Source organism: Lampris incognitus, chromosome 7 (assembly GCF_029633865.1).
Source record: "Lampris incognitus isolate fLamInc1 chromosome 7, fLamInc1.hap2, whole genome shotgun sequence".
Taxonomy (NCBI): domain Eukaryota; kingdom Metazoa; phylum Chordata; class Actinopteri; order Lampriformes; family Lampridae; genus Lampris; species Lampris incognitus.
In genome coordinates, this window is record NC_079217.1 from 19,187,370 (window position 1) to 19,200,260 (window position 12,891).

General features: G+C 42.1%; 1 protein-coding gene across 1 annotated transcript in view; it reads right to left on the bottom strand.

Annotated features, from left to right (window-relative positions):
- Positions 1-12,659, bottom strand: part of LOC130115941 (POU domain class 2-associating factor 1) — a 33,957-nt gene extending 21,298 nt beyond the window's left edge. The window contains exons 1-2 of the mRNA XM_056283827.1: positions 12,605-12,659; positions 570-697 (exon numbers count right to left, since the gene is read on the bottom strand). Coding sequence (XP_056139802.1) covers positions 570-697; positions 12,605-12,620 — 144 coding nt within the window. The 5' untranslated portion in view covers positions 12,621-12,659. The remainder of the gene's footprint in view (positions 1-569; positions 698-12,604) is intronic.
- Between the last annotated feature and the right edge of the window lie 232 nt (positions 12,660-12,891).

The window sequence follows — 12,891 nt, forward strand, 5'->3', positions numbered from 1 at the left end:
CCCTTTCTCCCCAACTGCACTTGGCCAATTACCACACTCTTCCGAGCCGTCCTGGTCGCTGCTCCACCCCTTCTACCAACCTGGGGAGGGTTGCAGACTACCACATGCCTCCTCCAACATACATGGAGTCGCCAGCCGCTTCTTTTCAACTAACAGTGAGGAGTTTTGCCCGAGGGATGTAGCACATGGGAGGATCATGCTATTCCCAGTCCCCCCCCCCCCCCCCCGAACAGGCACCCCGACCGACCAGAGGAGGCACTAGTGTAGCGACCGGGACACATACCCACATTTGGCTTCCCACCCGCAGACACAGCCAATTGCGTCTGTAGGAACGCCCGACCAAGCCGGAGGTAACACGGGGATTCCAACCGGTGATCCACGTGTTGGTAGGCAATGGAATAGACCCAGATGCCCCTGATACTGAAATGTTTTTGCATTGCTCCTATATGATCATACAAGCTGAAAAGTGGTAAGACATATTTTTCTCCATGTGCATAATAAACTCAAGGAATGCTGTGATATGCATGTATGCATATATTTTGTAGTGTCAGGTGCCATGGTTCACTCACTGCAGCTGAGGGAGATGTCTTAGCAGGGGGAGGCTCCAAACCTCTTTTCCTCCTCAACAGCTCTTTGACTGGGTCTCTTACACGAACACCCTGGTATGGTCTTGAATTGGCAACCAATGATGGTGGGGCTAGAGAGGCAGAGAGAGACGGTACACGTGAATTCAAAATGTGACTGCATTGCCCCTAAGCTACATGTCTCTGTGACGAACATAATTAGTGCATAAATTTCAGCTGTCTCATGCCAAATATGAACTGAGGCAGTGTATGGCAATGACAGGTTCAAGCACCAGGCAGTTAACGAAGGTCCATGAGGTGTGAAATTGCAAAAGCTAAAATACTTGGATACTAAAACAGAGAAGGGAATTTGGGAGAGCACAAACCTGACCTAGGATTTGGGAGGAACATATATCAGCTCGAAACCGATCCTGGGCCAGTTTTCCTCTAACAACGTATTTCAGTTTTAGAGGTAGAGAAATTGGCAGCCCTAAAGGCGGAATCTGACATAATTACCGATAAATACATCCATAAAATGTGATTGCGCACACACTCGCATAAAAAGCCTAGTTGGCCCGAACCACGGGCAATTATGACATCCTTAACAACCAAGAAAGACAGACTTTAAAAGCTCTTTACTTACGTAATATTCAAATGTTCATGAGCTGTGACTTCTTGCAAGTATAAGCATGAAAAGATATCAGATCTGACAGGGATGGCCTCGAGTAACAGTACATTTGAAACTGTAGGCAATGTCATCAGTCAGCGTGGTTTGAGGCTCTACAGTCACGTGAGTGTGATGATGTTTTCCTTTCAGGTGTGCAGCTGTATGAACCCTCTGGAGCTGGGTAGCAGGGTGATGTATGAAGTAGACAGGATGAGGGGAATAGGCCCAAGAGCAGTGACCTATGGCTTTGACTTATGATCCTTTCTTTCCTGCCATCTCTCCCCCTCTCCATCTTAACCTCTTAAGTCTTATGCACACAAATGCAAACATACAGGTAAAGGCACTCTCAGTCCTTTCAAAGTCCACACAGACACAAGCAGGAACAAAAGCATGACAATTTTTTCTTTCCCTATGACATGACTGAAATTAAGCGACGGGGTCAAAAGTTAAACAGTTTGTCATTGCTCAGTCATCAAGACATCGGAAGGTGATTAATTGACTGCTGGCTGTCTAAGACCTTTTTTATGTTTTGATTTGAATAATTTGAACCATCACAAAGTAGTCAAAATGACACAAACAGTCATGGAGTTTCCCTCTGGAACAAACTCTCCAGCGTATATATTTTTGCATGTCTCTTTAATGTTCACACACACTACTAAACTTCAGAGCGAAAATACAGTTGCATACACTGTTATGAAAAGGGACGGCGGTTAGTATGGGTGTGGAACACGTACATGTATATGTGTCTTATGTACATGTTATGCACACGTCATGCACATGTGCATAAGTATGACACACCGTCAGCTCTTTGACTTAGGCATTCCAAGTCAGCACTTCATTCTTTTAAAACCTTTTTTAAGGCAATTATTTTGCAGTATATACACACACTAATGCACACCACACAGAGACACACAGACACAGCCATGCCCTGCTTAACATTTAAACTCTAACCTGTCCTGCACAACCGTAGCCTTACCGCCATTATTGGTCACAGCATAGCTCCACTAGAGCATTTAAGGTAAGCGCCTTGCTCACAGGCCCTACAGTGGTTGTTGTTGAAGCAAAGGAGTGCACCCCTCGAATAAGCCTGAATTTCCGTCCAGACGCAAGCCTGTCTCTTGGACTGAAGGGGACAGTTGCTAATGAGAGCTACCCCTACCTCACTGGGCTGTGGGTCAGGAGCCATGTGGCCCTGGCTGTGTTTATCTGGGGTTTTGTCACCATGTAACCTCCATCTTTAACCTGGGAGGTCTACAAGTCACTGGTTCAGATTTCTATCAAACGCTGATTGATTTACCCCTCTGTCCATAAATTACTACTGCCCATCCCAGCCGCTGTAGGCAATGTAGCTAGACGGAGAGAGACATCTTTTTAGAGAGAGTTGTAACACATTACCTTGCTGGAACAGTTTTGGATATAAATCACATCATTTGTTCTGATAAGCCTATGGGTCACACATAGCGCTGGAAGCCAGCCTTAGGCTAACTGACATGGGCATGTCTTAATCATCGTCTCCCTGGTTAGCCTAATTATTCTCAAATGGAGACAGAAACCTCCACTTGTACCCAAGGGGGCCATTGCTCCTTCAAATGCCTATTCACTCATATAGGCCTGGAGCAGATCTACTGCAGTTCAAGAACTTCGAATAAAAATTATGAATACACTTCAAAGTCCCCTTGACAATTATGTAATTACAAGGATCAGACGGCAAAGAGTGGATGACTCCATGAGAAGAGCCTTTTTTTTTTTTAAGAGGTATGGCCCCGGTCCTAGAGTTGCAGGTGACCAGAAATACCTCTGTCACACAGCCAACAGCAACAAAAAAAGACTTGTGCAAAGGCTGGGCAGTCAACCAAGTTCTTGAGAAATGATTTGCTGCAAACTAAGGTGTGGTGTTAATCACTAACAGTGATTCATAGCAGCTGTGAAAAGGATATTGATGTTGCCCATAAAAGAGTTCAGTTACTTACTGCACAAGTCGCCGTTCAAACAGAAGCATTCATTTAAGAAAAGTGATTAAGAACTTTTTAAAACGTCAGTGCCTATACTATGTGGAGCCGGGGGAAGTCGCACCTTTGTGTGGTTAAGAAGTCAACAAGATAGGACAGAGTAAAACGTTTAATCGAGGATCTTTGTTGACATTTGTCAACCCACATATGAATTAAATCAAATCAAATGTATCCTATTAGCCCTAAATCACAATCATAGTCTCAGAGGGCTTTTACAGTCACACTGATTTACAAGTTAATACAGCTGATTTCAATGGGTAACATGCTCTAACTTTGCCAATCCGGGGAGGGCTGCAGACTACCACTTGCCTCCTCTGATACATGTGGAGTTGCCAGCTGCTTTTCACCTGATAGTGAGGAGTTTCGCCGGGGGGACGTAGCGCGTGGGTTACGCTATTCCCCCCAGTTCCCCGTCCCCCCCCGAAAAGGCTCTCCGACCGACCAGAGGAGGCGCTAGTGTAGCGACCAGGACATATACCCACATCCAGCTTCCCACCCACAGACAAGGCCAATTGTGTCTGTAGGGATGCCTGACCAAGCCGGAGGTAACACAGGGATTCGAACCAGCAATCCCCATGTTGGTAGGCAACGGAATAGACTGCCACACCACCTAGACACCTTTTTTTTTTTTTTTTTTGCGTTTTCTCCTCACAGGAAATTAGTTTCTTTTCCAGATCACTTTGCCAAACAACAATACTAGAAACCATAATGCTAATATACACACTCATTATTTTGCTGCTAGTAATATGGTATCATCATCACACAGTACTCACTTGCTGCCAGACCGTCTTATGCTCACTTACTGCAAGACCATCTCCAACGTACCATTAAAATGTTGTAAATGCAAGTAACTACATCTGATTTAAAACCAATGAACTCATCCAAAATATGATGATAGGATCCAGGTGGAAAATGGTGTGCAAGATGAAATAGTGTCAGAATGTAGTTTTTTTTACGATACAAGACAATATGATACTACATGATATGATTCCTTATGACACGATATGATACTATATGATCTTTAAGATAAAAAATTATACACATAGAATGAGAGAATGATTCTAAACATTCTCATTGCAAAATGTCTTATTTAAGGTCATGCCATTTAAGGTAATGGAAGATATAAACCATAACCCAAAATATTTTAAAGGAATGGTTCCCCAAAATGTATCAAATTGATTCAACTATCAGATTTCTGTTAAATTTGCATACACAAGGGAACACATCAAAAACAGGGGCCATGTCATAAAACACACCTATTTTACATGCTTGGGCATGCATCATGGAAATAACAACAAACAGGAACACAATGATCACCAAACCACAGGGACCCTTACTTTGGGTTGCACTGGCCCATATCTTACACAGTGCACTTTCCATATTCTTAAGTATTGCACCACTATTATTGCACGAGTCAGTGCTTGTTCTTACCTGAGACTATCTTGATTGAGTATTTTGATTGAGCGCAGGATTAAAAAAAAAAGTCCAGTTGAGTCCAACCCGTGGGACTCTGAAGCGTCTGTTTGAAAGCATAAGTCGATGTTGTCTATGCAGTAGATTGGGGCGATGAGAAGACATCCTGCACAGTTATGAAACTACGCAAGCAAATTTCTGATGCTGTGAACGGGATGTTTGAACAACACCAAAAATGAAACAGTTATCAGCCAGTTAGCTAGCTGACAGCTAACTCTCAGACAGGATGGGAAATAGCACAGGATATGCATATGCGGAAATGACAGTACAAGCACTCTCAGTCTAACAGGATCACTCATTATATGGTGTTCTTCAATAAACACATAATTAAAACATTAAAATGGATAAGTGAAAAATGATAGGCAGAAAAAATGATCCATCGTGTCTGCTTGAAAACGATGTCTGTGATGACTGAGTGACGACAAAGACAGGAAACACTGGCAGATGAACGTTAGACCTAACATTACAAGAATCCGTGCCTTATCGGGTATTAGGTAGACTGCGTTATCTTAACCGTGAAAATCCTTCCACTGAATTATTGCCATAACCTGATTACACTCAGTATCTGGGTATTGGTTTACATGTAACACAATGTTTCATTGAGTTAGGCTCAAAACACCTCAGATGAACTCAACAATACATTCCAGTATCCCAGAAGCAACCCCCTGTACTCAACCGACAGCAGACTCAACATAGCTGCTAGTGTAATGGCCTGTATAAATGTACTTTTTTTTGGGGGGGGGGGGGATTTTCCCCCTTTTTCTTCCTAATTGTATCCGGACAATTACTCTACTCTTCCAAGCCGTCCCGGTCACTGCTCCACCCCCACTGCCGATGCCGGGAGGGCTGCAGACTACCACATGCCTCCTCCGATACATGTGGAGTCGACAGCCACATCTTTTAACCTGACACTGAGGAGTTTCACCAGGGGGACGTAGCACATGGGAGGCTCATGCTATTCCCCCCAGTTCCCCCTCCCCCCTAACAGGCGCCCCGACCGATCAGAGGAGGCGCTAGTGCAGTGACCAATCACAATCACATCTTGGCTTCCCACCTGCAGACATAGCCAATTGTGCCTGTAGGGATGCCCGACCTAGCTGGAGGTAACCTGGGGATTCAAACCGCCATTCCCTGTGTTGGTAAGCAATGGAATTAAAATGTACTCTATACACTGAATATGTCACACGAATATATAGGCTTTGTGGAAACAGTGCAATCCAGATCTTTTCATGTTTTTGTCTTTCTTTTATTTTGTTTTCTTTGGTGTGACTATATATAATGGAAAAACAATAAAACTTCATAATTACCCTGGATCTATAAAGATTCTGCAAATTGTAACTTGTAGGTTATGTACGCCATTCTTTAATACGAAACGTCTCAATAAGATTCAAGAGTGCATTTGTTACCATAAACAGAAACAATGTGGGTACTAACCACTTTAGTAATGCAATACTAAATGCTGCTAACTGCAGCATTCTGACTGTTGGGCTAATATACCAAGGGGCTGATGATATCAGTAGATATGCTACCAACACGCCACAAACAAATGATACACTAAGTCTGGCAAATTTGTGTCACAAATATGGCTCCATTCTAATTTGCTTCTATACCATGAAACACTCGGCTACAGTAGCAGGCAACAAACCACATATCAATAAATACAATTGTTTGCAGATATAAAATGACATGCTGGCATTCTACCGAGATTGTTGCGATACTAGCAAACTCATGTGGATGTTAAAACGCCAGAAGCTGTTACTGATCTCTGCAGATCTTTAACAGATAAAAAATTATATAAATAGTATGAGAATGATTTTAAATGCCCCTGTCTTTTTACAGAATGTCTTATTTAAGGTCATGTCATTTAAGGTAATGAAAGATATAAATCCTAACCCAAAAGGTTTGAAAGGAATGGTTTCCAAAATGTATCAAATTTAACCAGCATTTCAACAAACCATTGAACCACCATAATGTTTATTAGAGCATATTAATTGCAAATATGCACAACTCTTTTCTTACTTTATCTAATATTACATATTATTTGAGAAATATTAGAATAAATGAGAAAGATTAGGCTTACATGCACAGCTCTTATCTTACACCGTTCAGCCAAAACATTAAAACCACCTTCCTAATATTGTGTAGGTCCCGCTTGTGCCACCAAAACGGCTCTGACCCGTCAAGGCATGGACTCCACAAGACCTCTGAAGGTGTCCTCTTGTATCTGGCACCAAGACGTTCGCAGCAGATCCTTTAAGTCCTGTAAGTTGCGAGGTGGGGCCTCCATGCATCTGCCTTGTTTTTCCAGCACATCCCACAGATGTTTGATTGGATTTTTCGATCTGGGGAATTTGGAGGCCAAGGCAACATCTTGAACTCTTTTTCATGTTCCTCAAACCATTCCTGAACATTTTTCTAGTGTGGCAGGGTGCTTTATCCTGCTGAAAGAGGCCACTGCCATCAGGGAATATTGTTGCCATGAAGGGGTGTACATGGTCTGCAACAATGTTTAGGTAGGTGGTACATGTCAAAGTAACATCCACATGAATGTCAGGACTCAAGGTTTCCCAGTAGAACATTGCCCAGAGCATCACACTGCCTCCGCCGGCTTGCCTTCTTCCCCTAGTACATCCTGGTGCCATCTCTTCTCCAGATAAATGATGCACATGTACCCAGCCAAAAGAAAACGTGATTCATCAGGCCAGGCCACCTTCTTCCATTGCTCCATGGTCCAGTTCTAATGCTCACATGCCCATTGTAGGCACTTTTGGCAGTGGTCAGGGATCAGCATGGGCACTCTGCAGTCTGCGGCTATGCAGCCCCATATGCAGCAAGCTGTGATGAACTTTGTCCTGACATCTGTAGCCAGCATTAATTTTTTCAGCAGTTTAAGCTTCAGTAACTCTTCTGTCCTTTGCAAGTGTCCTTTCCATTCGGCAAACGTGCCCAAACCAGCTTAATTTCCTTTTTTTTTTTTACCATTGTCAGTAAACTGTCATGGTGACCAATAGCTTCTTTAACTTTGTTCAGCACTTCAATGTTGGTGACGTGTGCTGCATATGGGATTTGCAGCATTTTTCTATATGCTCTAAGTTCAAAGGCTTGTATTTTTTTCTCCATAGCTTTTGTTAGAGTCCAGGATTCTGCACCATAAAGAAAAGTTGCTATTATGATGGTGCGGAGCAGTTGCATTTTGACTTCATTCCAAGGTTTTTATCTTTCCAGGTCGTGTTGAGCTTGGTCATTGCGCTCGTTGTGATGGCAATTCTGCTCCTAATTTATTTTTCTGATCTTCCGTCTTTGTTAATCACAGATCCGAGATATTTGAAAGATGTGACTTCCTCAAGTTTTTTGCTGCCAGAGCAGTGTGATGCTCTGCTCTTCAATCTCTTCAGTCTCCCTCCTCGGGTGATCTTGTGTTGTCATGATTTTGCTTTTTTGAAAGGACATCCTGCAAAGCCCAGTAGAAGGGAGTAGGAAGAGAGGGAGATTGAGGAAAAACCTGGGTAAACAACATCGCAGAATGGCTACAGGTGAGCATAGTGGAGTCGGGGAGAGCTGCGATAGATAGGGAATGATGGAAGAGACTTGTTGAGGCATCAGCTGTGCTCCTACAACCTCCATACATTACGGAACTGATGATGACGATGATGAACTCTTCTGTGGAATCAGACCAGATACGCTAGCCTTTGCTCCCCACAGTGAGCCTTTGGCACCCATGAACCTATCGCTGGTTCACTGGTTGTCCTTCCTTGGACCACTTTTGGTAGGTACTGACCACTGCATACTGGGAACACCCCACAAGACCTGCCATTTTGGAGATGCTCTGACCCAGTCGTCTAGCTGTCACAATTTGGCCCTTGGCAAAGTCACTCAGATCCTTACGCTTTCCCATTTTTCCTGCTTACAAAAATATCAACTTCAAGAAGTGACTTGTCACTTAAAGCCACTTTATTTTGTTATTGTAGTGTTACAACAAATTGTATTCTTACTATTCTATCCCTGATGCGAGTTTCATCTACGCAAAAACTGGCAGATGGCTAACAAACAGGATTCAGAAAAAAGTCGAACACGGGAGTGAAGTTGAGGTGTTTTACTGAGTCCTCGTTTCTCTTTTCTTTTTCTCCTTTTTTTTTGTAAAACAAATAAATGCAAAGATACAATGCTTTGGTTACAAACTGTTCTCAAAGTACAGCACAAATGAATTCTCATTGCTTACAATACACATGCTACGACAAGAAGCTACATTTAGCTTAGCTTACCATTTTTAACCTTAGCAAATTAAATGATCACAAATAGCTTGTTAATCCAAACGTTTTAATTCCAAATGATTAATATGCACATTTGCACAAAACACGGAAAAGGTAACAAACTTACAAGAAAAGGCTCCCCAAGGCACAAACGTAAAGGACAAACGGAGCGGAACTTTCTGTCAAAATTCTTGCAAACTGCCGTCTTTTCCTGGTTGACTGCTAACCTACGAGTCACATGGTCTGAACTGACCACTGAGAAAACGCTTTACATTTATCACCGATTTTTACAACAAACTACCACAAGGGGTGCTAAAGAATATGATTTTGAAGGCCACAGAATGTGTGCCATGACACTTGCAATGAATTTGTTCGCTGCATTTAACCCATCCTATTGTATAGGAGCAGTGGGCAGCTGCAGCGCCCGGGGACCAACTCCAGTTCTTCTTTCCACTGCCTTGCTCAGGGACACAGACAGGAGTATTAACCCTAACATGCATGTCTTTTTGATGGTGGGAGTAATCCGGGGCACCGAGAGGAAACCCATGCAGACACGGGGAGAACATGCAAACTCCACATAGAAAGGACCTGGGACGTCCTGGGGTTTGAACCCTGGACCTTATTGCTCTGAGACAACAATGCTAACCACTGAGCCACCATGCCGCCCCCTTTTTTTAAAATAAAATTTAAATCTAATATATTGCACTTGTTGACAGGTGCCATTGTAGTGAGATAATCAATGTTATTCACTTACCTGTTGGTGGTTTTAATGTTTTGGCTGCTCGGTGTATCTTATTTTATCTTGTCTTATCTTATAATCCTGACCTGTATGTATCTTGTAACTCTGACATGAATATTTGTGGAATTGGAATTGTTTACATGTACACACACACACACACACACACACACACACACACACACACACACACACACACACACACACACACACACACACACACACTCACACACTCGCACACACACACACACACACACACACACACTGAAACTTGAGCATCATGAAAGAGGAAGCGCGACAGCTGTGCAGGAGAGTTGGTGCCATTTTGCATATCAAGTTTACAATTCATAACACATCGGCCAACTTTCAAATGACTGTCTTCCTCTTTCCACAAGAATATAACACAAAGGTCTTGCAGCTTGTCAGCGATATTATAAACGTCGCATGCACTCAACCTAAAAGCTGAAGCAATCCTTTCCTTTTGCCCAGGTCCTATTTTTTTCTATTGCTTTTCATAGTTGAAATATTTCAACTTTGATGTTATTATTCAGCAAGATCAAGGTGATAATATTTGTTTAAACAAATGCAGTCAGTTTTCAAACTAAATGCCTTTATTTAACTGAGACACACAAGCGTTTTATGTTTTACCTGCTATACCGCCATGAATGTAATCCCTAGTAGGATGTAATGACTCCGAGGTAACACAACCCCTGAGTCAAGACTGACTTTATGGGCCACATATAAGACACATATACATTATATTAACCTCAGCTCCATAGCTAGGAGGAACACTTGGGACGGCTGTGTGAAGAAAGCTTCTTTAAACGATCACAAAAAGCCTATGAAACCAGATTTCTATCATCTCTCCATCTTAGGTGCATCACTGTTAGCAATTGTTATCTAGCATATTGTTATTTCCCAGTGAAATAACCGTATGCTCCATAACCAAGACAACCACAACCTTCTTCTCACCCATCATTTTCCATGCAATACGATGTACCCTTACAGTATATATATATACACACACACACACACACACACACACACACACACACACGAGTGTCTCCCTGCCTGCTGCCCAATCACTGCTGGGATAGGCTCCAGCATTCCTGCAACCCTGAGTAAGGGTAAGCGGTTGGGATAATGGATATATATACACACTTCGCACAAAAAGTAAGGAAATTTGTGTTTGGTAGATTATTTCTTTGTTGTAACAATGCTGCTTGGCAATAAATCTTATACCGTTGGAAAGCTTGTTTATTTCGCTTTTAAATGGTGCCACATTTGTAAGGAACATGCATTTGTGGGATGAGCAGCAGAGCTGAGTATGTGGGTTGCGCCGATGAAAAATTTGCCAAATCTTCTCTGCCAAAGCTAAACAGCTTATTTTACTGTTGCTGTTGACTCTTGTTTTGAGCTTCTGGTACCCCAGGTGCTGACAATCAGCTGCCTGATATAAGATTTGTTGCCAAGAAGCATTGTTACAACAAAGAAATAATCTACCAAACACAAATTACTTTACTTTTTTTGCGAAGTTTATAAAAAATATATCCATCCATTATCCGAACCGCTTATCGTGCTCTCAGGGTCGCAGGGATGCTGGTGCCTATTCCAGCAGTCATTGGTCAACAGGTGGGGAGACACCCTGGACAGGCCGCCAGGCCATCACAGGGCAGACACACACACACACACACACACACACACACACACACACACACACACACACACACACACACACACACACACACACACACACACACACACACACACACACACACACACACACACTTCATTCCTAGGGACAATTTAGTACGGCCAGTTCACCTGACTTACATGTCTTGGGACTGTGGGAAGAAACTGTGGGATGGATGGATGGCTATATATATGAATAACTTTGTTAAAAGAAACACTCAGTGGTAGGGAAAGTGCTGAACAAATAAGGAGCAAAATAATCCAGTTATTCAAGTAAATTTTCTATGAGACAGTAGAAGCCTGTTTCATGCTATAAGCAATCATCAGCTGTCATTGACAGCTGTGATTGACAGCAGGTCATTGACAGCTATGATTGACAGCTGATGATTGCTTATGGCAAGAAACAGGCTTGTACTGTCTCATAGAAAATTTATTTGACTAACTGGATTATTTTGCTCCTCATTTGTTCAGCACTTTCCCTACCGCTGAGTGTTTCTTTTAAGAAAGTTATGTAGCGGTTATTTTTCCGGAAATTAAGACATTAGCAGCTGATGGGTGTGTGACACACGAAACAAGCTTGTACTGCTATGTATTAAACGTTTTTTTTCCTACATATATATATGTATATATACACACACACACATACACACACACACACACACACACACACACACACACACACACAGAACATAGATTTATGACACCAAATACCAAATGACTGGATGCATCTGAGGAGGCAACAAACAAAATAATGACGAGAAAACTTGGGACTATTTTTTTCTAAGTTTGTTGTCCTCTGTTGAAATTATAGTTGTATTGTAGTCTAATCCATTTCTCAGGCTATCTTTTTTTTGTTTTTGTTTTTTTGGAGTCTTTCCCCCCAAATTACAGCTGATTTATTGTATGCATTATCTTCAACAAACCAAACTTTAAAAAAGCAACAGAAAGGAAAGAAAAGAAAAGTCATGAAGGCTGAAAATTACTAAGTATCAAAGAGCTCAATTTTGTGCAGCAAATTGTTAAAGGACTATGGTACCAAAGGCTGGGAATATATCACTGAAATATCGTTGAAAACACATCACTTGTATCACAGGTAAAATCTGCCCTTAATTCATATTTTAGCTTTCAAAATGATAAAAAACCACACAAATCAGCAAGAAATATCGACATGGAAGACATAGGTCATCTGTATGACACTGCAGTGGTGTACTCACATTTTTCCCAGTGCATATCAAAGGCAAGTCTTGAAAAGTCTCCTAAAACCTTTAATTTGATGCTCTGCTTATAATGACAGTGATCTAATAATTAAGTGAATAAAACCCGAGTGGCCAGCTTTTTAACATCTAGAAGCCCGCCACAACCCCCCCTCCCCCTCCCCAGTGATGTCACAGCGCTTCAAACCGCAAATCTCCTTCAACATCTCTCTATGTCCTCCTGCATCTGGTTTCCAGTTTTTCTCCTAATGTTTAAGTCTATTTCCTTTTTAAGTGTTACGTGTTAA